Raw genomic sequence first — 27,067 nt, 5'->3', positions numbered from 1 at the left:
GAGGGGCAGGAAGGACCCAAGGTAGCTGTGGCCTCCACACCCCCCCCTCCCCCCGCCCGCTGTACCCCACTTGGATAGGTCACACCCTCTGCTTCTATTTCCGGAGGCTGGTACCCAAGTGGGGGACAACAAAACATTTTGATCCACAGACTCCCCCCGTTTGAACATTCCAGGGGACCCGGGGCAGGCGGGCCACCTCATGTGTCCCCACAATCTGGTGTTCCCAGGCAGCCAGGCATGTTTTACCCACTGGGCTTGCGCAATGATTTATAGAATGTTCTGGTGCCTGCTGCACAACAAACCACCTGAACTTAGTGACATAGAGCCACCACCCAACCCTTATGCTATTTCTCCAGGTCAAGAGAAGCGGGTGGTTTGTCCCCTCCTCTTCAATGTGTCCAGGTGACCTGGAGTCACACGGAGGTATCTTTGCTCCCGTTGGGCCTGGGCTGGGGCAAATCCAAGTAGATATGTGGCCCAATGAGGTGTGGGTGACATGACTATCGAAGGACGAGCCTCTCCACCTCAACAAGCAGATGGCGCAGTGGCAGAATCACAGGTGTGGTGGGGTAGGAAGGACCGGGGGACATCTCGGTAGGGGAAAGGCCTTGTTCCCACTCCCCAAACTCCTGATTCTGAGAACAAATGGTTTACAGGCATTCCCTCCACTGGCTCACAATGGCTGTGTCCCTAGGGCAGTAACCCTCACCCATAGGCATCTCTACTCAGGTCTGTCTGAGGGGTCCCCCTCTTTACTAGGGTGGCAAATGAGGCCACGTGGCCAGGAGCCCACTGAAGGGCTGAGGGACAGCTTCCCTGTCCCTTCCTGGTGTACACAGCCTAGGAGCTCCAAGTTCCTGCGGAAAGCACCAGCCAAATCACATTTGGACTGGACACTGTCCCAGTCCTGTGGCTGCGGGCAGGAAGGCTTTAAAGTTGGCCCAGTCCCTTGGTAAGGGCTCCCTGACATCCTGCGACCCCCAGAGGCGAAGGGGAGCGTGCAGCAGCTGTTACCTCTCACAGGTGCCGACCTGGCCTTCTCCTTGGAGCCTCCAGAGGAAAATATAAGAAGCAACTACCACATAAAAGGCAGGGCACTGCACCTGGCACCTGAGGGGGAGCAATCCAGGAAGGGGCCTGGGGGGACCAGGCCTGAGCAGCTCTGGGTGGGGAGCTGGGTGGGGGAGACCACCCACCAGACAGAGACATGTGGAGACACGTGGACACAGAAACCCACCTACAGAGGAGCCTGTGGGGGGGGCAGAGCCCCCACCTACCCCCAGCCTGTTGCCCCCTGCAGGACCTGTGCCTGGTAGAGCTAGGCGCTCTATAAACGTTGACACAGAGAGAGCGACATACATGGGCACAGAGACCAAGACTGCGTGATAGGGGAGGGGAGTTGGAGTGGGCGGGGCCTGGGAAGGGGCTACTGGGCGACATTCACCACACACCAAGCGCCTGTGACCCAACCCAGCTGAACATTTATTGGGCGGCCTAGGTCAGAGGCCCCTGGATAAGCAGCTACAGGTGAGCAAACTGAGGCAGGAGCCTGGCTGGTGTCACTGGCAGCAACCACTAGACACCCGATAGGTTCACGTGGGACGTTTTAAAGGACAGATGCCCAGAGTGTCCTGGACCCTCTGATCTTGGACCTGGGACATCTGGAGGTGCTCCTGGGGGTCTGCAGGTCCGGGGAGGTCAGCACTTGGGTGGTGAGACCTAAGGGGCAGGCCCAGGTCTGTCTCAGCACCCAGGACGGGTAGATACACAGCCGGGCCTCTCCTCCTGGGAAATGTCATTAGGCTCCGAGGGAGAGAAAACGGTGCCATTGGGCCGCGGGGCACCACCGGGAGGAGGCTTCCGGCCATGGCCTCATCTGCCCTCCCTGTCACGGGCGATGAGGCCCCAAAAGTCATCTGTCAAAGATATTTTTTAACACACCTGATGAAGGTCCCAAGTGTGTGAATGCTGTCACCAGTGAGGAAGCGGCGTTGCCTTCCCCTCAGGAATCTCTTTACAGGACACAGAGACCCGAGTCAGGGGCAGCTCAGGGCCGTCCGCCGCCACAGCCCCCCACACAGGCAGTTCCTGATCCAGCGCTGCTCCCACTGCTTGACGGCCGTCGTCTTGTTGGGTGACTTCAGCATGGTGACACAGCCACACCTGCAGGCAGAGCCGGTGGGAGGAGCTGAGGGGAGCACTCCCACCTGCCACTGCGCCCTTGTACACGTTGTTCCCCCACAGGAATGCTGCTCCCTGCACTGCCCCGAGGCCGAGCTAACTCTACACGTCCTTCTGGCCGGCTCAGGCATTGCCCCCGTACCTCCGTGAGTGGACAATGCAGGGGTTGGGAGGTGAAGTCCTGACTCAGAAACTCCCTAGTGTCTGGGGTTGTGTGGCAGCAATGGGCCACGTTCGCAAAGTGCCAGCGCAGGGCCAGGGCTGTGCCCTGGTTGCTCCTTTATTCCTGCAACTTGGGTTACCAGGAGCTCCATGAGGGCTGTGCAATCACTGTCAATGTCCTAGGATGGGCCCCCCAGGACCTCCTGAGGCAGCCTGGCCCTTAGAGACTACAAGGGAGGCACGCTCATGGTGGGGAAACTGAGGCTCACAGAGTGAAAGCCCCTCAGCCCTGGGCCCTGGGTGCAGAGCCGAGGCAGCATGTGCTATAGGGGTGCAGGTGTGGCTCACCTGGTGCAGGCCTTGCACTCCTCCGTGGGGTAGGCGCCCAGATGCAGCCTTCGCAGGTGGTCCATCTTGGGCTGGCCCGGTGCCCTGGCGGGTGAGGGAGACCGAAGGGCATCAGGGCCCTGCACACACACACGCATGCACACGCTGGCAAGGGTCCATCTCCCAGAGACAAAGCGCACGTGAAGCGCCCACCATGGCAGAACACAATGGAAGGTGCGTGCGTGTGGAGGAGTGTCCACATGCCTTCTGCTCGCAGACATATTGGGCCTGGATGGTGCCGTGCCCTCTGGATGACACCAGAGAACCTTGCAGCAGGAACCTGTTTCTGGAGGGGACCCAGTGGCTGGGACGGCTCGTTATACTCATGTGAAATATGTTTAAAAGTTTTCAAAACAAAAGGTTCAAAAGCTTCCTGTGATGACCTCCTTGTTCATAAAAGTCTGTTCTGAAACGCAGACACAGAGGGAAGCCTGTGATTCATCAGGCTGTGTCCCACCATGACACAAGAAGAAAGTGCTGGGAGGGCCTGGAGGTGAGACTGCTCTTCCTTCTGCTCAGTTTTCTGAAACTTCCCACCCAAAGGAACAGGCTACGTGGGGAGGTCACATGTGTCTCTTCACCCAATGAGCATCAAGCGGGGGTGGGAGCCTCACGGTCCTGGTTGGGATTGCCACTAGGCTGCTTCCTGCCTCTGACCTTGGTTCAGTGACTGCACCTTTCTGAGGTGTTCACTCGCCTACGAGATGGGGATAAAACCCCACCCCATGGTGCTGTGGGCAGTACAGGGTTAAACTCAGCAGGCTTTGGCTGTTTCGACTCCACATTTCCAAAAACAGGGCTAGCCCCAGACTGCCAGAGGTCCCCTCAGCCCTGCGGAGGTCCCGCCTGACACAGCGTTTTATCTGCTGGGGACTGCGGGCCAGGCCGGGTGTGGGTTATGGTAACATTGTATCAGCTTGACCTCTGCAGGAGCTGGAGCCCGAGTAACCAAGGTCATCACGTGGGCACTGTATACAGTGACAGACCATGGGGCGGCTATTACATATCCAAGGGCACAGATCAGTAAAGACAGGTGACAGTGGAGGGAAGTGACAAGTACTGGGGTGTGGGGGGAATTCAGTGACTGAGCGATGGACATCTCTAGGGGACAGAAGAAGGCAGCAGGTAAACATGCACAGGCCCCGAGGCAGAGGCATGAAGGAGGGAGTCAGGTAGTTTTAGGGAGAACCTCCTGGAAGGAACATGCAAAGGGCGCAAGGCAGAGGACACGCACCTGATGAGGCCATCCAGCTGCAAGGTGGTGGCGCTGACAGGCAGAGCGGGAGCCTTGCCAAAGTGCAGCCGCAAGGGCTGCTTGGGCTGCAAGCGGCTGACCAGGCCGTCGCTGACAGGCAGCCAGTCCAGGCTGGGGATGAGCAGCTGGCTGGGAAGCAGGCAGCACTCGTCAACGAGTGCCTCATCTGGTTCACTTGTGGGGCCCTCATCACGGCCTGCAGGGAGAGGAGCGGGACCCTGAGGACGTCGTACGCAGCTTGGAGCTCAGGGCCCATGTCTGAGCCCAGCTCTGCCCTGACTTTCCGGGTGGCCATGGAAGCTCTTGGAACCCAATCATTCACTGAAAAAACATTAAGTGAGCACTGGGTGCCTTCCTGGGAACAGGGCTGCAAGAATGACAGAACCCAGCCCTCCAGAAATACATGGCCTGGCGACACAAGCCAAGCCACCAGTGCCTAACACGGCTGATGTCTAATGAGCACTCACCCTGTACTTGGACCTGTGCTGGGTGCTAGGGAAACAGTGGGGACCGAGACCGAGCCGGTCCCATTCTAGTGGGGGGCCTTGGCCAGGGGTTGTAGGTTGGTAGGGGGATGGGAGCAGAGGGCTGGGTGTCTCACAGCAGATCCAGAGCTTGGTGAGCAGACGGAAGAGCAGGGACATGCTGTCCTGGGTGTCGGAGGTGGCTGTGTACACAGGCAGGCAGCTGGGCTTCAGCAGGCCCCAGATACGGATGACAACCATCAGCTCCCGCAGCATGCCCAGCGAGGTGCCGTCCCGCAGGAAGCTGTGGCCAGGCCGCAGTGGAGAGCCCTGGGGGAGAAGCACTCAGGCTGTGCATTTATCTGCGTGCAGCAGCCTAGGACCCGGTGGGTTCTGGGGCAGGGGGTGCTGGGGAGGGACAGGTAGGGTGCACACCTGGTTGGGCAGGCTGGCCAGCAGGTAGAGCACGAAGTCACCCACCCACTGCAGGAGCTGCTGCAGCGCCTGCAGTGTGTTCATATCCAACACAAACTCCTCTGTCTTGAGGTTGATCATGACCTTGTCAATGTCTGGAAGGAAGGAGCAGTCAAGAGCAGCGGGGCCCCACAGTGCACACGGGCTGGCCCCACTCTGCACCCTCGTCGCCTCACCACCCACCGGCACCCACCACGAGCTAGGGCCCACCCAACGCCGTGAACAAGTGAGTGGGCAGGATGGCTGAGCAGGGGGCCTCGAGGAAGGGGCGGGGCCCTGAGCCACAGGCTGTCCACCGCCGGCCTCAGGACCACCCCAAGGCCCTCAGACCCACCTGTGCTGCTGCCCCCGCAGCCCCTCCCCTCCCAGGCATTTGCTCAGGGACACAGCTCCCAGGCCCGGCTGACTCGTCTTTCTTGTCTTTTGTTCCTCTCTGGTTGACATCTGCCCCCAGCTCCAGGCCAGCCCTCAGGCCTGGCACAGCAGACACCAGTGAACAGTCCTTGAGTAGAGACAGGACCCACCGACATCCGTGATCTTGGTGCAGACCTCGGTCAGCCGGTCGCCGGGACTCTTGTCGGGCGTGTTGAGGATGTGTGGGCGCAGCAGGGACTTGAGCATGGAGCTGACGGCGATGAGGAAGAGCTTGGCATGGTAGTCGCACACGCGGGTCACCGTGCAGGGCGACAGCTTGCACAGGGAGGCCTTCATGGCCAGGATCCGGGTGGACAGGACCTGGGGGACAGGTGGCGTGAGACGGACAGACTGCCTCCCAAGCCACCGGAGAGGCCTGCGGAAGAGGCTTTTGCCACAGCGTGTAGCTGGCTGGGCCAGGTGAAGCAGCCTGCTTCACCTCTCTGTGCCTCACCTCCAATGGCAGAATCCGGTAAGCGGACCTGCCTGTAGGCTGGGTGGGGTGTCAATCTGCAGCCAAGGGACAGTGGGCCATGGCTGGGGACACTGTGCTTGTCACACTGGGGGAGCTCCTTGCACTGGGGAAGCGGGGCCAGGGATGCTGCTGAGCCTCGCAGTGCCCAGGACGGTCCCCCACAGAGATGACGTGGCCCAGTGTCAGCAGTGCTGGGGGGCCCTGGTGCCGTGGGACAACTGAATGCGCCGATGAATTAAAATGCTGCACGGTTAGGGCTCCTAAGCATGATGTGATTGTATTTCTGCCGCGTCCGCACACCCTAATAGGCTCACTCCTATTCTATCAAGCTGTTCTTGTGAAGGAGTCCTTTTCCCCCTTGTACCATCTTACTGGTCACTGCTGGCAGAAAGGAAAACCACCCATTTCTACAACTGCGCTTGTGCAGTGCCCACGCTGACCTCCCACTGGATCTCAGGGCCCCCGGGTGAGCGTGGTTTCAGGGGCACACACGTGTTGTCTGGCCATCGCTCTCTCTTCCCCTTTGATGTTTGAGCCTACTTGCTGCCCGTCATGTTGCATGGGCGAGGCGCAGGGATCCAAACGGGCATGCACACGTAGCACTCGGAGCGGTTTGGGGACATGGTCCCCTGTCCATGGCAGGGAGGCAGGGCCCCAGGGGTTCACGTCCCACCTGCAGGGTTCTGACTTTCGACAGAAAACTGAAGGTGAAGAAGTTGGGGGTGTTGCCTGGCACTACCTGCTGCAAGGTGGCGCTCTGGCGCGTGTACTCCTCGTGCAGCCTGTCCACCAGGCTCTGCACCATGGCCGGCTGCACGTGCAGCAGGATATCCCACCAGTCGTAGCCAGTCACCATGCAGTACTCCAGCAGGAAGAGCAGGTGTCGCAGGGCCAGGCCCATGTCCAGCGTGTGGCCCATGGAAGGCGAGATGCGGAGCATGCTCAGCTGCGGGAAGGAACGGCCAGTGAGGCCACAGAGGGCACACCTGGGTCCTGGCCCCACCGCCCTGGTGGGCATCAAAGACCACTGCGTAGAAGCATTCACGGGCTCACTGGAGCCGCACACACTGGATGTCGATGGAGTCCCACTTCCCAGAAACAGCCTGAGGGGCCACCCTACACCTGCAAGGCACATCTGGGGTGACTGGACCTCCATGGAAGATGCAGAACCACGTGGGGCCGTGGGGGTCCCATCAGTCCCCATTAAAGCTGAGCACCTCACACAAAGGCCTGTGGAACGGTGATGGGCAAGGCTACCACACATTGGTGCCATGGAAATGGAACCAAAACAAGTGACAGGCAGATGTCCGACAGTGACTTGACAGAGCCCATGTCCTCCCAGGCAGCAGGCTAGCATGGGGGGGGACTCCTCCTGTCCCCACTGCACACGTGGCTTTGATACACCCAGGCCAGCACTTACCTTCCCGTGATTGTCGATGCCCACAAGGGCCAGGGAGGTCCAGGAGAGCTGCATGGCCTTGAAGTGGACGGCAGGACCCGTGGTCCGAGGGCGCTTGATGGCCGGCTCGTCCACGGCACGTGTGGCCACAGAGCTGTAGAAGACCGCCATGGTCTGCAGTGACAGTCGGTGCACAATGTGGACGCTGCCATCATGGAAGGCCAGGGCCAGCCCTGGGGGAGGGGCACATGCGGGGGTCAGGCGAACGACCTCCAAGCTTTGGATGATGGGAAGGACCTGCCCTGGGGAGGGGTGAGGCCTGAGCTGCCCGGGGCCCAGTGCCCATGTCGGGCCGGCTGTCCCAACAGCCGTGCCCCCTTCCTTTGCTAACAGCCCACGAGAATCAGTGCAGCACCCCACTGCCAATTCAGGCTGTACACCCCCCACTCCTTTGTGTGGCTGGCACTAAGTTTTGGCTGATGTGAGCAAACATACAACTTCCAGGGGGCCAAGCTGGGAGGGGAGGGGCACACAAAAGGCCTCATAGTGGTAACAGAGATCAGTGAAGCCAGGGGCTTGAGCCTTAAGCTTGTAATGAACATGTAGCAGGCTCAGGGGGCTGTCAGCTGTCACAACACTTTAAGCCTAACTCGTTCATGGTCACGGGCCCAGGAACTGAACCCAGGATCAACATCTCAGCTGCTACCACAGGGTGGGGGGGCTGCCTATCTGGAAAGTTTGCCCCAAGTTCCCAACTTCTGTTTTATTGATTTCTAATAGCTCTTTACATATTAAAGATACAGCTTTTCATCAGCCAACCTCACAGCCCTTTGAGCCTCTGCCCTTAAAGCAGGGCTACCAGCTCACTGGAAACTGACTTGAGGCCAGGAGGCTCCCACGGCCCTGAGACCCGAGCCTGAGGCAGAGCCCACCATACCGAGGCCAGGGTAGAACTGTGTGTCGCTGGCCACCTTCAGGTCAGTGTTGGTGAGTGAGATGGGTAGCTTGGGCAGTGCCACAGCAGATACCCGGTCCAAGTCATTGGTGGCCGACAAGATCCTCCATTTGAGAATCATGGGCTGCTTGTCACCAACTGAAAAGAGGCAGGGACACAGAATAGCAACGGAATGAAAACAAATGCTGCAAATGGGTCCCCACAGGGGGCACCAGCCAGGCCCCCTTCTCCAATCCCCGGGCCTGCCCCTCCTCGGGGCCCGCCTCAGCCCTGACAACTGGGTGACATGTCCCAGCTAGCTGCCTGGTGTGGGATGGGTACGTGACAGGAGGCAGCCAACAGAACCCAGTCCTGGGGCACCATGGGGTGGGTTGGACCTGATAAACTGAAAGGGGGTGCCACCCCAGACTTTGCCGCCACACAAACCCTGAAACGCCCCTTACAACTCGGCCAGCTTGCATTGGGTGTTCTGTCCCTGAGATTTAAGAAGTCCTGGGTGGGACTCCAGCTCTCCCTACCACATAAGACATATCTCCTTCCTGTGTCCAACCCTCGGCGTGATGCTGAATACCCCCCTAACAGGGGGTAGAGTGATTTCTGTCAACTGGGGTTGGCCAATGGGGGCTGGTGCACAGGATGTGAGCAGAGGCGCCCAGCGGGCTGGTCTGCAGGGCTGACACCCTGGGAAAATGGGCCCAGCTGCCATCAGCAGCCCGAGCCCAGAGGCTGATGGCAGGAACAAGAACCAGGCAGGCGCAGCGGGCAGCCAACTCAGGACAACACAGGTTGTGGTTCTGAGCCTCAGTTTGGGGCTGGTTTGTTACACAGCAACGCTGTCACAGGGCTCCTCTTTGCCACCCGTGTGTCTCCAGATCTGTGCCCCTGGCTGGCTCCCCAGTTTATAAACCTGCTGCAAAACCAGCAAGAGAGTCTCCGCAAACATCGCCCCTCCCAGGGGAAACTGAGGCCCAGAGAGGTCAGAGTGGAATTCAGTACACAGAGCGTAAGGGTAAAAACCACAGTGGGGTGTCTAGGGAGGGCCTGCAGGCCAGGCACTCTGCCCAGCCATTTACACACTTCCTTTCCCCTGACCAGCGCCTGGAGAGACAGAGACCCCCTGTAGGGCCGCCAGCTGCTGTCCACAAGCTCCCCAGGATGCTGGTCCAGGGACAGGGTAGGGCTGGCCCTCTTTACATTCATTACTCTGTGGCCAAAGTGGGAAGCTTATGGAAGCACCACCGCCCAGGTGGGGGGCAGCGCCATCAGGGTCCTCTTGACCCTGTTTCATTAGCGGCCCTGCTGAGCACCCCAGCAGGTGCCACCACTCCAGGTCCATTAGCACTAATCAGCAAAAAGCCACACTCTTCGGAGAGGCAGCATGAAACCTGGGGGGCGGGCTTTACACCCTAAACCCCCAACCCTGGCTTCAGCGGATGAAAACAAAGTGGCTTTTTCTAGGGTCTGTGTCAGAGAGGAGAGGGTGCTTATCTTAGTGGGGCATCTTTGGGCCACCCCGAGCCATGGGGGCTTCACATGGGTGTGAGGATGGGGGAGAGGGAGGTGAGGAAAACCAGCGAGTGTGTTCTTGGCAAAAACAGTTAATCCCTCCAGTCTCGATTTCCTCACGTTATACCAGAGTTTCCAGAAGATTCCATGGCTTTTAGGATTGGGTGCCTCCCTGTGGCCCCGTTCTAGCTCCTGACCTCGTGCCCCAGGACCTTTGCACTACCATTCCTCCACTAGGCACATGGTCCCCAAAGGAGGTTTTAGGGTGAGATGGTTAAGGCTGCCTGCTGAGTGACTGCAGGCAAGGACTTTGCCTCCCTGAGCCTCAGTTTCCCCAAATTAAAAGTCAAATGCCCCAGCCTCCCTCCCCTCAAGGGGGCCTCACCCACAGGGGAGATCTGCTGGAAGATGTTGTTCACAGGGAGCCCCTCTTTCCGCAGAGACCAGCATTCCACGATGCTGCTCGTCTGGCTGGATGCGCACAGGAGCACCTGGGGCGAACGGCGGGCAGCTTGATGAGGACGCAGTGCCTCGCGCACGCACACTTTGGGGGGCACTCATTGTACCCTGGGCTCAGTGCTGGCCTGCCTGATCCGGTCACCTCCCCTCCCTGGGCCTCCAGCTTCTCAATCGCTCATGCAGGCCCCAACCTCACAGCCACTGTGGATTCGAACCAATACCCCACCACCGGCCCCCATCCTGAAACGAAACATCACTCCGATAGTGCGCTCCCTGGTGGGGGCTTGGGCCTTACTGCTGCGCGTTATGATGGAAACTCGGGTAACTTAGTAGAGTCAGTCCCCATCCTGGTCCAGGGACCTGCAAAAATGTCACCTCACACAGCAGAGGAACTTTGCAGGTGGGATTAAGTGAGGGCCCCTGAGATGGGGACGACCTTGGGTTCCAGGGGGCCCAGTGTCATCACCGGGTCCTCATAAGAGGGAGGCGGGAGGCTCAGAGTCAGAGATGGAAGGGGCTGCCCTGCTGGCTGTGACGATGGAGGAGGGGCCACGAGCCAGGGACGCGGTGCCTCTAGAAGCTGGAAAAGGCTGGAAACTGTTCTCCCGGGGCCTCCGGAAGGACCAGCCCTGCCCTCACCTGGGTTTAGCCCCGAGAGGCCTGTGTGGACACCCAACCCCAGGATTGCGGGTGAGTGTTGGAGCACATCCGCTGGGCACTCACCTGCTCTGACATGTCGCGGGCCAGGAACTTGAGGTGGGTGACGGCAGGGAACCTGGCCTTGCGGTTGGGGTCGGTGGTGCAGCGCATGAACAGCGAGGGAAGGATCTCAGTGTCCACACGGCACTTCTCGCTGACCACGCCCACACACACCTTGTAGAACTGCACGGGGCAGGCGCTGCTGCCATCCGCCGTGGCCACCACGATATTGCCACCACCCGTGAAGGCGATGTCAGCCAGGGCCACACGGCTGCGCAGCCGGCACAGGCTCTCCGTCGACGTTAGCACCTGCCCGCTAGGCTTGAGTAGGGACACGGTGACCAGGCCGCTGACCGTCACTGCGATCCAGCCCTCCATGGGCTTGCCCCCAAACAGCGTGAGAGACGGCGAGAACTTGACACGGGAGAACTTTTCCCCGAAGCTGGAGACTCCTGACTGTGGGGGAGAGAGTAAAGGGGTCCACTTAATGCCGAAGTCCCCAGCCTAGGGCGACAAGAAAGACACCCTGCCAGCCATTGTGGATCTTCCTCTTGTGACCTGAAGACCCCCTTCTGGGAGTCACACTAAAAAAAAACACAGAGGAACAATGAGACAGAAGACATGAGAATGTGGACTTGAATTCAAATCCTGCCTTGGCCACTTGAGCACTATGTGATATGGGTCTCTCTGGCCCTCAGTCTTCTCATCTACACTTTGGAGGACCGTGGTGAGGATCAAATGACTAAACATGTGTAGGACAGGAATTGCAGCCTTCTCCTGTAAAGGGCTAGACACAGCATTTTCACTTTTGCAGGCCAGGTAGCCTCTGCTGCAACTGCTCGCTCTTCCCCTGCATTTGCAGAAGCAGCCACTGATAAGACTGCTCACAAACACAGACCTCTTCAGTAAAGCATTCAGGAGGTGCTGTGAAAGTACTGGCTGCTGCTGCTGCTATTTTCTTACTATTTCATGGTTGCAAATTGGGTTTAAAGTATGATTTACATGCAAGAAAATTCACCCTTTTTTAAGCATACAGTGCCACGAATCTTGACAAATGTGTTTCATCACTGCAACAACCCCGAGCAGGAGGCTACACAGGGTTTCTCTAGGTGGCCTGAGAACATCTGTGTCCCTCTGGTAAGCTGGAGCAGAATGCAAGTTCCTGGGCCTCAGACCTGTGTCCGGCCCTGAGCTGAGCCCTCTCATGCCTCCTCTCATTGACTCTTCACCAAGACCCACCATCAACCCCATTTGACAACGAGCAAAGTGGTGCACAGAGGCTTGAAGTCAGGATTTGAATTCAGGTGCCCCTTGACCCAGGTGGCTCCCATGCTTCACTGTGACACTGGGCTGAAGTATAGGCTGAGGAAAGAGAAATTCTGGAATATTACTAAATCAAAGAGCGGGCTAGGTTTTGAGGAGAGCAGCCGTCATTTAAATGGGAGACTCACTGAAGACAGCAGCCATCGGTTAAATGGCTGGCCCACAGAAGTTAACCGACTGATTAATCAAAAGCGTGAGCCAGGTCCACACCTCAAAAAACCAGAGGATTCCGGTGATGGGAGAAGAGGAGCCAGGTGTACCGGCAGATGGGTACAGTAAATGACCTCGTCCACAGCGCTTGTTTTCTCAAACAGGACACCCACCTTTTCCACGTGCAGTGCCAGTTTCACACCGTTGTGCAGCCAGGACAGGGCCACAATGGGGTCCCCTTCCACCAGGCTGCCCACAGAGCTCTCCCAGCTGTTGGCCAGATGGTCCGCCATACTCCAGCACTTGATCTGTCCGTTGGCATCAGCTGACAGTAGCCGGGAGCCTGTGGGGGGCAGACCTGCATGACAAACCCCCCTGCGGGCAGGGATAATCACCGCAGTATGTGAAGGGCCTGGGAGAAAGCAGCGCAGGGGAGTGGCACAAGGTATGCTGAGGAAATGGCTCTGGACGTGGGGAACAGGAAGAGCTGGAAAGCCACAAGTCAAAGGTTCCAGTCCCAGCTCCGGACTCTGGGGACATAACCAGGAAAAGACAGAGCATGTGACCCTGAGATTCAGAGTCAAGGGTGAGCATCCCCGTGGTCTCCCTCGGCCACGCAGGGACACCGTCAGCTCTGCCCTCACCTGACTGGTCCCACTCAAGGCAGGTGATGGCCTCGCGGTGCCCCGAGCTGACAGAGTGCACGTCCCAGGGATGCTCCGTGTCCAGGATGTGGATGAGTCGGGTCAGGTCTGCCGGGTGGGGGACAGGGCACGGTCAGCAAGGTGATAGCGACAGGGCCCTGCGGCAACCAACGACCCCGGGGGAATCAGGGAGGAAGCAGAGGATGTGCCACCCACAGGGGAGTCATGGAGGTGCTGCCGACCAGATCGACGGCCCAGGCAGCAACGAGGACCAGGCCGTGTCCCCTCGGGAGAGCACAGCAGGCCCGGGAGTCTGCCACCAGTGTATCTACAACCACATTTTTAAGAGACCCAGAAAACAGAATGGGAAGAAAATGACCCCATAAATGCTAACATGGAAGGTAACAGGTGGTTCTCTTTATTCTGTTTCTGTGCTTTTTAAATTTTCTGTAACGAGTGCACATTACTCAGATGATGGAGAGAAGACAGCCAGTATCCGTGTACCTTAGAGGCTTTCGAAAGCCAAACAGTGACATGTACAGCCCAAAAACTGAGGCACTAGTCTCCAACAAACCTGAGTGGGGTGCCCCCCCTCGCCCCTCCTGTCACACAGGTGTAGGACAGCATCACCACAGTAGCCACCACTTAAATGGGAGGTTCACCAAGGATAGGAGGCATCAGTTCAATGTATCTGCCCTTTGCACACCTGTGAGGATGAGACCCTCACCACCCTGTTACAAATGAGGAAGCCCTGAGAGGGCCTGAATAGGTGGAGGACAGCTCCCAGGCAGGCCTGGAGACTTGGAGTTGCCCTATAGCCATGTGCCAGGTACTGTGGGAGCCTGTGTGGGGAGAGGAAGGACAGGGGGCTGGGCTGGAGGCGAGGGGACACACCCTGGTCATTGTTCCGGAGGTCTGTAGTAAAGGCAATGAGGTTGCGGCAGGACCAGGCGCACGCCAGGGGCACTGATGGGCAGTGGGTGCTCTTGGGCCATTTCTCCCACTCGCAGACATAAGCCAGATCCATCTGTCGCCGGTCACACACCAGTCACCCGAGGGAGGGAAGGACCACCTGAGGGAGTGACAGAGAGGACTAGCTCATCGTAGCATTCCCTGAGCGCCTGCTGGGCACTGAAAGTTATGCTGGGTGCTGGGTCGCCACAGAGAATGAAAAGGGCCCAGTCCCTGACCTTGGGTTTTGGGGGTGGGGGCGAGGGCTGCATTTTAAACATGGAGGGTCAAGGAGACCACACCAGGGAGACAACATTTGAGCATGGGTGTGAGGGAGGTCTGCAGCATGGAGATGTCTGGGGAGGAGCATTCCTAGCAGAGGGGACAGCCAGTGCAAAGGCAGAGGCTGGATCGAGTCTAGGGTACTGAAGGAGTGGCCAGGCAGCCGAGCTGAGGGTGGGGGTGACGGCGAGCCCTCACCCAGAGTGAGGTGGGAGCCCCAGGAGGGCTGTGACCTACTTATGCTTCAACATGACCCCTCTGGCTCTCTGCAGGGTACAGCTTAGGAGATGGGGTGTTGCTGACTGCACTGGTCCAGGCTAGTAACAAGCTGGACAGCAGTGGCAACTGTAAGAAGAGGTCGGATCCTGGGTGTATTTGGAAGGCAGGGCACTGGTGGGGCTGCCTGTGGCCGGGTTGGCGGGGAGTCAGCAGTGTGGTCTTAGCGTGGGACGTGCTTTGAGTAGCGCCAACAACAGAGGCGCACGTGTCCTCAGAGCTCTGTGCCCGGCATCAATTATAGCTTATTTCCTCTCAGCATCACAAAAGCCCAGTGAGACTGTTAATTAGATCACCCCCCTCGTCCCCGATTCTGCAGGCCCTGCTCCAGAACAAAGCCCCGCCACCAGCGCCTTCAACACTGTAAGTTACTCTCCCGAAGCCCTCCACCCCCATCCCCTCCAATCTTGGCTTTCCAAACCCCGCTCCCAATTTGTTCCTTGAGCTCCCAGGCCCAGCCTATACTCTCAGGCTCCACTGCAGAGACCCCAACCAATCCCCGGCTCAGTCCCCAAAGACCTCCAGCCACGTCCCCAACCACCTTTGCTTTCCAAACCCCACCCCCAGATACCTGGCCTCCAGGACCCACCTCCAATTCTCCCTCGGTACTCCGGACTCCATCACCGGGGCCCCACGCAATCTGTAGGTCCCGCCCCCAAGTCTCCCAGACCCTGAAGCCTCCCGTCCATTCGTCCGAGACCCCTCCTCAGGGAGAAACAATCCCTAGACCCCGCCCCCACTTCCCCCAGCTCCGGACCCCGAGTTGCCGCCTAAAACCCCAGACCAAGCCTACCGCGGCCCAGGCCACGTACCCAGAACCCTTTGCTCTCCAGACCCGCCCTCTGACCCCACAGACCCCGCCCAGGGCCCACGAGTCCCCGCCTTCTTCGGGCCGCGCTGCCCTGGGCCGTCAGGAGGTCTGCCGATCCTCCGTGCCCTCGTAGTCCCGCGCTCACCGGACGGGCTCGTACAACACGGCCACATACAGCACTTGTCCAAACTCCCCGGTTCCAGCGCCACCTTCTTTCCCCACGACCAACGACTCGACCGCGAGGCGCGGCCGCTTCCCGGAGACTTCTGGGATGGCCGTGGCTCCGGCTCCGCCCCACTTCCGGGTCGTTTGCATACAGGCATTAATAATTCCCAGCAGCCACCTGAGTTTTATTTGGTAGAAAAAGGAACACTTTTTCGACTCCAGTAAATGACCGCATTTGGTTCCATTATATGTTAGCCTCACATCGTACAAAATTTGATGCTAAACTTTTGTAAAGAGGTTCACCCTTACTGTAAAAAAATTTTATCTTTGTACTTTAAATAGTCCTCGGCTCACGCCGTGAAATCGTGCTCGCTTCGGCAGCACATATACTAAAATTGGAACGATACAGAGAAGATTAGCATGGCCCCTGCGCAAGGATGACACGCAAATTCGTGAAGCGTTCCATATTTTTGCTTTTCTGGTATCAGGAACTGAGACAAAACAAAGGAAGTGCTTTACCCAATCGAGGTTGCTTCCGGTCTCAAACCCCATCACCAAGTTCTCTAAAAGCTACTTCTCTTATTTTGTGTTGTTCATAGGTGGGGAAACTGAGGCGCTGACAAGCCAGGTACCTTATCCAATTGAGGGCTCTTCTGGATTCAAACCCCATTCCCAATTCCTCCTCCAAAAGCTGCTTCTGTTCCCCACAGACTCTCCCCAGTTTGAAGGGTCTTCCCCAGGAAGAACCCCCGGGATTGCAGGGCAGGGTGCACCGGGCGTACGGCACCGCCGGGACAAAGGCCTGGAGGCCGGGCAGCCTGGGACCCCGGCTGGAGAAGAAGGTTAGGAAGAACTTGACACAGCCAGCATATGTCGAGGGCAAGACTCGAACCCTCGTGGCAGTGGGAGAGGCCTGTGTGCTCCCCCAGAGCCCCATGCCCGAGGCCGAATCCTGTCCTCTCGGAACCTGGGGACTCGGTCCCCTTCGCAGATGGGAGGCTCCGAGCTGGCGACTCAAATATCTCCTTTTGTCCTCCGTACTAGCCATTTGGATTTCCATTATTCAGCGTCTATCTTTTAAATTATTTAAATGCATATTAAAATGGAATACAGTGCACCCAGCGCCCACTGGTTTCCAAAACGGTGCCCGGATAAAAGGAACCAGGCAACTGAGAGAAATACAGCAGCCGAGCAGGAGCATCTTGTAGCGGCAGGAAGTCAGGACCGTCCTCAGAAAATAACCGCACAATAATGGGGATGGCTCAAAGAGACGTGGGAGCCCACTAAGACAGTTCCCAGAGGCCAATCCTGGAGTCATTTCTGCAACAAAATGAGGTCATACTGGATTATAACCCAAAGTAGTGGGAAGTAAATACCCACGCCTCCACGTAGACATAAATGATTGAATAAATACAGGCACCGGCCGGGGAGACGTGGCGGAGCTGAGGTTTGAATTAAGACCGAGGGAGGGGCCAGGGCGGCCGAGCCAACCGCCAGACACTTCCAGTCTCTCCACCTGCCTCACTCTCCGGCTGTCACTCAACTCGAAGCTCCTCCCCCACATCCACAGCCGTGGAAACTCTTCCCCCAGACCCACAGCCCTACCTTGCAGAATTCCTATATAATTAACGTAGCTTCTCCGCCCTCTAGGAAACTCCCATCCCCCCGTGTTGGCTGCTCAAGGCGCCTCCTTCCGAGAGGGCAGGTGGGGGCTGGGTGCGGCGGGGTTTAACGTCCCAGTGCAGAAGCCTGAAAAGCACTCGGGCCGGGAGCGTCAACGTCAGCCGTGAGGAGCCATGGGACAGCAGGGACCCTTATGTGATCAGAGGAGCAGGGCGCATCATGTGGGAATCATGGGGAAAACAGCAGAAAACCCGGATGGGGATGTCCTGCAGGACCCCCGGCCAGTCCCAGACATACATAGAGGGAACACGACGTGAAGACGCGCAGGGAGAAAGCCACGTGACGACGACGGAGGCACAGGCCGCGGGAATGTAGCCACAAGCCAAGCGACACTGGAGTCCCGCGGAGCTGAGAGAGGCAGGAAGGACCCTCCCCTTGAGCCTCCGGAGGGAGCGCAGCCCTGCGACACCTTGAGTTTGGACTTCTGGCGTCCAGACCTGGGAGACGATAAATCCCTGTGGTTTTCAGCACAGTGTGGGATATTTCTTCCTGCTGCTTCGGAAACCTTCCACTAGTTCATGCAGCTGGGGGCGGGGGTCATACAGCTGGGAAGTGGCAGACCTGGGGTTCCAACCTACGCACCAGTGAGGGGCCAGGGCGGCAGAGCCAATGCCCAGATGCTCCCAGAAGTCTCCCTGCCACCTGCCTCACACTCTGGCTGCTACTCAGCGTGAAGCTACTCCCCCCAGGCCCACAGCCCTCAGCGGCCAGGGCGCAAGTGCATCCTGAGGGCCTATTGCGCCCCCAGCCCTGCCCCAAAAGAAAACCCCACAGCTGGAGACCAGAGCACCAGAAATTTATTGAACTCTCCACTTTCTTCAACAAGCAACTAATCACATACACAGGAGTGGGGTCTCCCCCAGCCCTGCTTTTCTGGACCAGGACAGGGTGACCAGCAAGAGAAAACCCCAAACCAACAGGCTAGAGCCAGGCTGTGGGAGGGGAAAGGTGAGGAGACATGGAGTGGGGAAAGTGGCAGTCCGAGGGAGGGAGCTTCTGGCTGGAAGTCCCAGACCTCCTGTATGAAAGGAGGGGAGAAACGTTGGAGGTGGGGCGAGTGGGAGAGCAGGCAGGGCCCTAAAAGCCACAAAAAGGCACCCGGGGACACACATTCCAAAGAGGGTAAAACCAGCCTTTAAGCCACAGCTTGTCTAGGGTCACGAGCACTGGTAAGGTCACGAGCACTGGTATGCCCACGCACACCCAGACACACACACACACACACACACACACACACAAAGACGTAATGCTCTGGGCAGCACCCCAGAGACCTCCCCATCCTAGCCAAAAACTGGGAGGGAGTAAAGCAGGGACTAGAAGAAAGCCCCCCAATTTATCAGTTGGGGTAAGTATTTGGTTTTTCTTCCCAAATGGGAAATTTAAAAATCTACAACAAATCATGCTGAATTAAGTGATAAAAACCCAGCTACTTCTCGCTTAAGCTTCAGACTGGGCACAAAAAACTGAATGAAGAAGGAACATCAAAGTGAACAGACCAGGTCTCCCCACCCAAATACAAGTCCCAGAGTGGGGAGCTACAGGGCCCTGGGATAGTCTGGGGCAGCCCCAGCTGCCAGCTCTTCACCTGGGAGAGCTGAGCTGGGCTGGGGCCAGGGTGAGGAGATCGCTACCCCAAAGGGGAGAGCACATCTTCAAGGACAAACTCTAAAAATAACAAACATGTTTTAGCAGATGGTATGGGAAGTCTTGGTGGGGGAGAGGAGCAGGCAGGCAGGGCCGCCATCAGCTGCGCTGCTCCAGGTAAGCAGACAGTAGCAGCCCAGGTGGCAGGAAGTCCAGGTGACGATTGCTGACTTTCATCTGCCTCTTGCCCTCCAGGTCAGCACCTGCAAGAGGGGACAAATGGGGCAAGAATGAAAGGAACGTGAGAGTCATGGCACACAGAGGCACCATGCTCTGGCTCTTCCCCGCCAGAAGTCACTGCAAGCTGGCACTTAGGGTCTGTCTGATGTGACCCACCCCCCAGGGCCTAGGGCCAGACTCCCACAAACAGCAGTTGCTACATTAGGGCCTCCCTCTGCACCCTGTTTCATCCTTTCTGTCCTCATCCCGTGTTTAGATGGGCACCCTGACACAGGCTGGAGGCCAAGGGGACACGGGCCCTGAACAAGTATCGCACCTCTTTTCTGGTCTCCTGCGTCCATACCTGCCCTCAGGATCTCTGAAGCTCAGTCCTCCCCTGGTACCTCCTCCGGGCAGGCCCGGCTTTTCCCTCTCCCCTGTTCCCCATCTTGCACCCCCAGCCCAGATGCTCCATCTTAAGTCTATGGGAACAAAAGCAAACATCCTGAATCTATGGGAACAAAGGGAAGCATAGGGGCTGCTTTCCTGTGAGGGAGAGCTTCAGGGATCTCAGGACGAACCATCCTGGGGTTGCCATGGAAACTGTCTCAGCAACTCTGGGCAGGAGGCAGAGAGAGAGGGGCACGGGGAGTTCCTATTGGGGGCGCTCAGGGTCAGCAAGGGCCTGTGAGCACCCTTCCTGGGGGGCTGTGTCCCGAGACCACCCCCTCCTGTAAAGTGGGGACACAGGTCCCGGGAGGGGTCACTTGTCAGAGGTCACATGTATGGCACAGTGGAGGGGGGCTATAGCTAAATGAGGAACGTGCAGACACTGGGGTACCCTCATGTAATCTCAGGGCCCCTCGAGGCCCAGCTTCATCATCCCCACATAGGTCCTTCTCTCCCCATGGACTTGAAGATATGGATGAAGGGGTGTCTGTTACACTGTGTCACTCAGAGTAGCGCCAGGGCCACAGGAGCCTCACAGTGTCCCACTGCCACCACTTTGCTCAGGCTGTTCCGCAGCCCCCAGAAGGCTCTGGCTGAGTGAGCAGACCCCATTTGGTCTCAGTTTGCTCTGGCTGAATTGGCTCTCTGGGGGTCCCAGGCCCCAGGCACTTACTGGCTGAGATGAGGTCCATATACTGGCAGATGGCGTGGAGCAGGAGTCTCTCGAAGCTGAGGAGGAGGAACAGGTGGTGAGTGGCCATGAGCTGAAACTGGCCACCCAGGGAGCTCACAGCACCCGCCCCCACCCGTCACCTGTTGTCCAGCATGGCCGTGTACACGGCCTGGGGGGACACAGAGAAGAACCTCAGCAGCCTCTCCTCCCAGGTCTCCAGTGTTCCCTGCAGGACAGACAAGCCCAGGGATCAGGCCAACTTTGGAATCTTGAGCAGGCTGTCCAGGACCCCCATGCCGGGGACAGCCTCCAGAGCCTAAAGCCCTAGGTTCAAATGTGGCCTCTTACCAGCTACATGAAGCTACTTAAGTGGTTCCAAGAATACCAGGCACTTAGATACATATCTCCATACCTTTGAATGCCAGCACCTTCTGCCTGGTGAACTCCTACACATCCTGCAGTGCCTGCCCACTTTCATTGCCCCTGGCCCTCCCACCCTCAAAGAGAGCCCCTGCCCAGCCCTGGGTCCTGCAGTCTGATCACACTGGTGGTATCCTGTCCTGTCTTCACTACAGCACATGCGCTGAGTAACAGGCCTCCCCTCACCCCGCCCCCCAACTGAGAAGCCAAGACAGGCAGGTGGAGACAGGCCCAGCCTGGTCTCATATTCACCATGGGGATGCGGCTCCGCTTGAGGACCGCTCGAAGACGCCGGCTGATGCGCTGGAAGCACTCTCCGGGAGTGTAGGCCGGGTACTCTTCAAGAGTCCAAGGCGTGGGGTCAGCCCGGGAGCAAACCGCCGGCCCCGCCCCCACGCTAGGCTCCTCCCCACCTGTCCCCAGCCCCGCCCCACATGCTCGTCCAGGACCCTATCCGTGTGCCCCCTCGTCCCCTGTGCGGGCCTCACCTTTCCGCCTATCCTCCCCTCGGTTGGGCCCCTTCCTCCGTGCCTTGCTCCTGCTCTCATCCTCCAGGTAGCGGAGGACCCGCTCCTGCTCCTCCCCGGAGCGGTTCATGAAGTCATTCCAGACCTGGAACAGGCATGCTGGCCCTGGGTTAGTGACAAGTTGTCTCTAGGCCTCAGTTTCCCCATCTGGCCAATGCACACTGAGAGCCACAAAGGGCATGGAAATACTCCTTGAGGACACCTTTGCCCTCTGGACCTGCCAAGAGTTCATGGGGCACCTGCGGACCTGCCTGTCTGTGGAGCGGTAGCGGTATCGATATAGATGAGCAGATGAGTCACGAGTGCTGGAAAGTTCTGGGGTGGGGTGGGGGTTCTGGCCCGTTCTGGGGACCTGAGGGAGACTGAGGGGGCATTCATCAAGGGGCTAGAGAGGGGTGGGTGCTCCTGGCAGGAGCACCAGCACAGGCAATGCCTGGTGGTGGGGCTGGAACAGAAAAAGCGGCTGAAGCACAGGGTGCTAGACCTGGTACTGGGACCCACCTCCACGGAGGTCTTGTTGTTGCAGGCCTCCGCGAAGATGCCAGGTGCTGCAGGGGGTGCCAGGTCCCCATCTTCCAGACCAGATGTGCCCCCATCTGTCTCCAGCAGGGTCAGGAGGTACTGGGCTAGATGGAAACACATGGTCTTTGGGCAGTGGTGTGGCACTTGGGGCCCCCCAGGCTCCATGGAAATACCAGGGCCCTCTTTCTTTTCCTGGCCTCTTCATTTACAGCCTTTAGTTTCTGGCTCCCCACCTCCATGCTCCAACTGTCTTTCCCAGAAAGGACAGAAACCAGAACTCCTTCTACCTTCCCCTGCTTCGTTGACTATATACCCTTTAACTCCTACACACCCTTTAAAGTCGAACTCCAATGCCCAGAGCTCCCTCTGGCCCAGCTCCAGCTCAGGGCCAGGCTCATGGTAAGGGCAATGGTTAGTGCTAACACGCACACCATTCTCATCTGAGGCCTAGGGGTCAGCAGGAGGCGCCCCCTGACCCCTCCTTACTGTTTTCTAGGCGCTGGAGGCTCTTCCGTCCCTTGGCCTTGGGCACAAGGTCTGAGTTCCGCACAGCCTGGTTGATGAAGTGCTGCTTCCGTTTGGAGGCTGAGAACCTCTTCACTTGGGAGCTGGCTAGAGTGGGCAGGCATCCCGGAAGGTGCCTGTGGGCCGGGGTGAGGGGAAAGTCCTCAGAGCCAGGACAGGCCAGGACCCCCAGGAAGCGCCCTAGCACTGCTCTCCATCATAGCCACCACCAGCTTGGTTTCCTCCAACAACAGGGAGCTCATCTCCTGACGTGTAGCCATGGACCCTTAAACTTTCATTTTGTTTCATGGTTACATCATCCGGAAGGTAGGCACAATTGGGATGACAGATTAGTAAACCAAGGCTCAGAGAAAAGAAGACACTTGCCTGAATTCACACATCAGGTGAGTGGCTGAGAAAAGCTGTAACACCCTTCCTCAGCCTTCCAGATTTTAGCTGCAAGCTGGTGAGGCCCGGATTTGAAAACTACCGGCCTCTGAGAGTTTCTCAAGAGACTTGATTCACCTGAGCCCACCTAACTCGTGCCCCCCTTACCCCGCCCATGTGCCAAAGGGGCCAGGATCAGGGAGGGGGCTGGAGTGCGCCGCCCCCCCCCACCCCCCCACTAATCTGCTTTCCTCTGAGCAGATGGCATTAACTGTGGAGATGGATTAGCAGCACCAAGGCCAGGCCTCCCGCTGGGGACCCGCAGGGGACCTGCAGGTCAGGTGCAGGGGGTGGGGGGGCAGGGGGCTCTTGGATGGAATCTTCCTGGCAAGAAGCTGCTAGGCCTTCCTGGGGAGCTGCTGACAACCCGAAACCACAGGATGGTCCCCGCTGGGCTCAGAAACCCTCACCCTGTGGGTGATGGTGGATTCTGGCCCCTGGAGGGTCAGGGTCCCAGGATCCCCCCCTCCCCATATCCTAACTCCCTCTCACTCATTCTGCTCCAGCCAGGTCCTTGCTGCTCTTCCAGTAGCAAGGCATTGTCCCACCTCTGGGCCTGGTGCACGCTGCCCTAGACTCCAAATGGCTCACCACTCACTGTCTTTTGGCTTTTGTGGAAACCTCAACAGTGAGACTCTGACCTCCACTATTTAGTATCTTACTGCTTTGGTTTCCTGGTCACTGTACATTCTACTCTGTTGACGACTGCCCACCTCTCCCACTAGACTGTGATCTCCATGTGTGCACTGATAGGTATGCCTGGCACGCAGTAGGTACTCAAAAAATTAACTGCTTGATCAGTTCTCCCAAAAAATCCCTGTGGGTGCCTGTGAGTCTGGGAGGGGGAATTAGAGACAAGAAGAGCTGGGACAGGTATTTTCTCCCGGCGACCCAGCTGCCACCTGCTTGGTTTCCTCCTGTGATGGGGAGCTCACCTCCTCAGCGACACCACTGATCATAGCAACATCCCTGGATTGATATGTGATTGACATTCACATATCAAGTAAGCACAGGACCTGACCTGAGGGTTGCCTCCCAGAGGCCCAAGCACCCCCACTCCAAGCCTCAGACACCTATGCTCTCCCTGGAACTCCAGAGCCTGTGTCTCCACTCTGGGAGCTGGACAGAGTCCAGCATGGTGGCCTGGTGGGGCCGATAACAGAAGCCACATCCGGGAGCTGTCGGGGGATGTCAGAGCAGGGCAGGACTCAGGGAGAGAGCTCCAGCCCTCAGGGTGTGGGGCTCTGAGAGATGGTGCTTCCCGGCACCTTGAGAGTAGGAGCAGAGCTAAGATTTGAACCTGAGTCTTGACAGGCACCCCCAACCCCACCCGAACTACTCAGTCTCCTGTTTCTCTCCTGGATCCACAGAGGTCTCTGATGAGCTCCTCAGACCAAAGCTAAGACCCAGCTGGTATCTCCCCTGCTCCATGACTTCCCATAGCTCCGCAGCACCTCAGAGCAAGGCTCAGCTCCTCCTTGGCCTGGCTCCTCCTTGCCTATTCCGTACCTGGACCATACAGTCTATGCCTGGTCTCACAGGGGGCTTACCACCCTCTCATAGGCCTGAAACTCTGAGCTGAGCACTGGAAAATGAGTCTACCAATTCAAACTTTCTGACTTCAACCAGATTCCAGCAGGAGATAAGAAACATGTGGCCTCAGGGGGCCCAGATCCCCCCACTCTAGACACAGAAAGGATAGGGTGGAAGGGGGCAGGGCAGAAGCAGCAGGTACGTCAGATTTGTAATGAAGGCTGGGGGTGGTTGGACATTGGCATAAACTTCATATAAAATATATCTATACATCAAAACATTGATGCCCAACCCCATATCTCCTCCATGGCTTCCTCTACTCTGGCCTCAAACTTGCCAAAAATAGTCCACCTCAGGGCCTTTGCCCGCACTGAGTCCTCTGCCTGAAGCACCTTTTCTCAGCTCATTCTGGCCTCTGCTCAAATGTCACCTCCACAAAAACAGTCCCTGCCCCACTAGCCCAATCAGCCCTGTTTGCCTGTTTCACCAGTTGGCATCTAAAACCAGCTGGTCCGTGTATGTGTTTACTCCTTAATCCTCACCTCCCTTGCTAGACCCATGGGAACAGGACACAGGATGGGGCGTCTTGGTCCCTGCTGTGTTCCCAGCACCTGGTGCTCAATAGCTATTTGTTGAGTGAATACCTGACCTTCTGTTTACACATTCACCTAAGGGCCAGTTCATCTGCCTCCCATGCCTTCCAGAGACCTCTTCATAGATAGGGACACTGAGGACCCAGACAGAGCCCCTGAGACTTCTTGGACCCGTAGTCCTTGGGAAAAGTCTGCACAGTGGACAGGTCCAATAGGGAACAGCTGCAAAGTCAAATTGTGTTTGGGGGAAACAGACTTTGTAGCTCCCAATTTTGCTCCCTGAAATGGGGAATTTTGACACCTGCCACCTTGGACCAAAACCACCCTCTCTGACTGGTACCCTCCCCCAGGAACAGGCAAGAGAGGAATTAAGTTCCCCAGCAGGAGATCAAGAGGGCTCAGGGCTGAGGTGACTCAGGCTGGGTGGGGCCCAGTGGGGCCCCCACAACAGTGGCCACGCCCCTCAGCACACGAAGATGGGGGGCACCAGGAGTGGCTCAGAGTGGGTTCTGTAGAGACCTGTATGGCCTCTGCTAAGCACCCAGAGGAGATAATAATAAAAGGTAATAAATATAATAACAATAGAGTAATAATAAATATCAATAAAATAACAATAGGGGCCGGCCCGGTGGCTCAGGCAGTTGGAGCTCCAGCGCTCCTAACTCCGAAGGCTGCCGGTTCGATTCCCACACGGGCCAGTGGGCTCTCAACCACAAGGATGCCGGTTCAACTCCTTGAGTCCCGCAAGGGATGGTGGGCTGCGCCCCCTGCAACTAGCAACGGCAACTGGACCTGGAGCTGAGCTGCGCCCTCCACAACTAAGACTGAAAGGACAACAACTTGACTTGGAAAAAGAAAAGTCCTGGAAGTACACACTGTTCCCCTTCCCCAATAAAATCTTTAAAAAAATAAAAATAAAAAAAATAAAAAAATTAAAAAAAATAAAGTTACACTTTTAAAAAAAATAACAATAAAAATAATGAAATAAGATCCTTTTAAAATAATAAAGCAACTACAATAATAAGATGTTTAGGATAATTAAAGAGTGGATGATCCCACTTGCTGGGCACCTTGGGCTGCGGGTCATTGACCCCCACCACTCTGAGAAGAAGCCATTGTTATTATCTCATTTTACAGGTGGGGAAACTGAGGCACCGAAGGGCGGACCACACAGGTTTCTGCCTAAAGGCGGGGTTCAAAGCAAATCTGCGACCAACAGTGTCCACAACCCAGATGGGGCCGCTCCACCTGCTTCCAGTCTTCCTCTCGGGACACACTGGCTCGATTACCTGATTTTTAAGCCCCTACCCCCGCCGCATTTAATCTGGGAAAGCAGCCCGACATAAACCAACAGTCCTCTACCCCCAGAGGAGGGCTTGATAACCCAAGCGGGGAACCAGCCCTGGCTGTGGGGTGAGTACCCAGCCAGGGGACAGTAACACCGCGTGTGGGTGAAAGCCAGGGGACACCGCGCAGCGGCCGCCTCCCGCGCGCAGTGACAGGCGCACAGAACCCCGAGGCAGGTCCGACCGGCCGGGACTCCAGGTTCCAGGGGTCTATAAACCCATAAACCGGGTATGTCCCTCCGCTCCCTTGTCGGAGATAGGATTTCCCGGGGTAAACACTGGGTAACAATAAACCCCCACCCCCACCCACAGATAGGAGGTGTCACTGAAGAAAAGGGGCGGGACGGGCCTGGGGCTGCGGCCGAGGTGGGGAGGGGTGGGGGGTATCTGGAGCCCTGGAGGGCGCGCCCCGCCCGCCCCACCGCGCTCACAGCGTCCGTCGCCCGCCCGGGGCGTCCCCCGCCGCCTCCGAGCCGCCCTCGGGGTTCTCCAGTGCGACCATGGCTCGGATGTCGCCGTCGGCGCCGCCACCCGGCAGGGCTTACTTGGGGCCGGGCAGGAAGTGACGGGCGCCCGGAGGCGGGCCGAGGCGGATCCTGGAGGCTGGACGCGTGGGGAGGGGACCGCCGCCACGAGGCCGGCCAGGCCCCAGGCTGCGGGTGGAGGGGTACCCAGCCCCTGAGGGACAGACGGGGAAGCTAAGAAACTGAAGCGGAGGTGGGGGACAGCAGCCACAAAATCAGGCTGTGGGCAGGGCTGGGCACCCAGCCGTGATCCACAGGATACTTGACACTGAGGCCTGGGTAGTTGTGGGGGAGGGGCTCTTTTCAGAGGCTGGGGACAGTCTAAATGACCCATACTTCCCCTCTCCAGCACCCACCGGAACTTCCCTTCTAGTAGCCCCCTCCCAGTTGCCAGTAAAGTGTAGCCCCTGGAGCACCAGCTGGGTGCCTCAGTTTACTCATCTCTGAAAATGAGAGGTCAGCCCCCACTGCTTTGCTTTTTTGGGTTTATTCATTTAACAGATGTCCACTGTGGGCTGAGGCCAGTGCTGGGCTCTGTGGACCCAGCAGTGACCAAGACAGACCCCTCCCTCACTGAGTCAGGGTAAGAGGAGGCCTCTCACACGGAGAC

The 27,067-nt window shown here is 57.8% G+C and overlaps 2 protein-coding genes across 9 annotated transcripts; both read right to left on the bottom strand.

The window, feature by feature from the left end:
- Window positions 1–1,456: 1,456 nt before the first annotated feature.
- MED16 (mediator complex subunit 16) lies at window positions 1,457–15,563 on the bottom strand. Of its 8 annotated transcripts, none has more exons than XR_013995115.1 (16): window positions 15,046–15,203; window positions 13,842–14,019; window positions 12,948–13,055; window positions 12,477–12,646; window positions 10,855–11,286; window positions 10,058–10,163; window positions 8,149–8,304; window positions 7,233–7,444; window positions 6,552–6,758; window positions 5,448–5,658; window positions 4,885–5,018; window positions 4,587–4,779; window positions 3,965–4,181; window positions 2,692–2,775; window positions 1,942–2,163; window positions 1,457–1,719 (listed from the first exon to the last, which is right to left on the bottom strand). XR_013995115.1 is itself a non-coding variant. In XM_081076617.1 (16 exons), exons 3-16 carry the CDS (start codon window positions 13,972–13,974, stop codon window positions 2,037–2,039), a joined length of 2,490 nt encoding a protein of 829 aa, XP_080932743.1. In that variant the 5' UTR covers window positions 13,975–14,019; window positions 14,418–14,525; window positions 15,046–15,082; the 3' UTR covers window positions 1,457–2,036. The 8 variants fall into 8 exon arrangements, 5 of the variants coding, with proteins under 5 accessions (XP_080932743.1, XP_080932741.1, XP_080932742.1 ...); XM_081076617.1 differs by adding an exon at window positions 14,418–14,525 and having other exon boundaries at window positions 1,457–2,163; window positions 15,046–15,082; XR_013995113.1 differs by lacking the exon at window positions 15,046–15,203 and adding an exon at window positions 15,413–15,537 and having other exon boundaries at window positions 1,461–1,719.
- Window positions 15,564–17,890: 2,327 nt separating this feature from the next.
- On the bottom strand, window positions 17,891–26,493 carry R3HDM4 (R3H domain containing 4). The gene is made up of 8 exons (XM_081077345.1): window positions 26,365–26,493; window positions 21,997–22,151; window positions 21,490–21,614; window positions 20,950–21,073; window positions 20,714–20,799; window positions 20,182–20,267; window positions 20,042–20,097; window positions 17,891–18,962 (listed from the first exon to the last, which is right to left on the bottom strand). The coding sequence occupies exons 1-8, from the start codon at window positions 26,433–26,435 to the stop codon at window positions 18,859–18,861; spliced, it is 807 nt and encodes a 268-aa protein (XP_080933471.1). The 5' UTR covers window positions 26,436–26,493; the 3' UTR covers window positions 17,891–18,858.
- Between the last annotated feature and the right edge of the window lie 574 nt (window positions 26,494–27,067).

This window comes from Rhinolophus hipposideros, assembly GCF_964194185.1.
Source record: "Rhinolophus hipposideros genome assembly, chromosome: 16".
Lineage (NCBI taxonomy): Eukaryota > Metazoa > Chordata > Mammalia > Chiroptera > Rhinolophidae > Rhinolophus > Rhinolophus hipposideros.
Note: the sequence above shows the minus strand (reverse complement) of the source record. Positions and strands in the feature narration are given on the sequence as shown.

Coding starts and splice junctions, on each gene's coding strand:
- MED16 (XM_081076615.1), bottom strand. CDS start 13,974: ATGGATCTGGCTTATGTCTGCGAGTGGGAGAAATGGCCCAAGAGCACC. Junction 12,647..12,947: donor CCTTGAGTGGGACCAGTCAG/GTGAGGGCAGAG, acceptor TGCCCCCCACAG/GCTCCCGGCTACTGTCAGCT. Junction 5,659..6,551: donor AGAGCGCCACCTTGCAGCAG/GTAGTGCCAGGC, acceptor CCTGTCCCCCAG/GTCCTGTCCACCCGGATCCT.
- R3HDM4 (XM_081077345.1), bottom strand. CDS start 26,435: ATGGTCGCACTGGAGAACCCCGAGGGCGGCTCGGAGGCGGCGGGGGAC. Junction 22,152..26,364: donor CCGGGCGGGCGACGGACGCT/GTGAGCGCGGTG, acceptor CCCGGCCCACAG/GCACCTTCCGGGATGCCTGC. Junction 20,800..20,949: donor AGGGGAGGATAGGCGGAAAG/GTGAGGCCCGCA, acceptor GGACTCTTGAAG/AGTACCCGGCCTACACTCCC.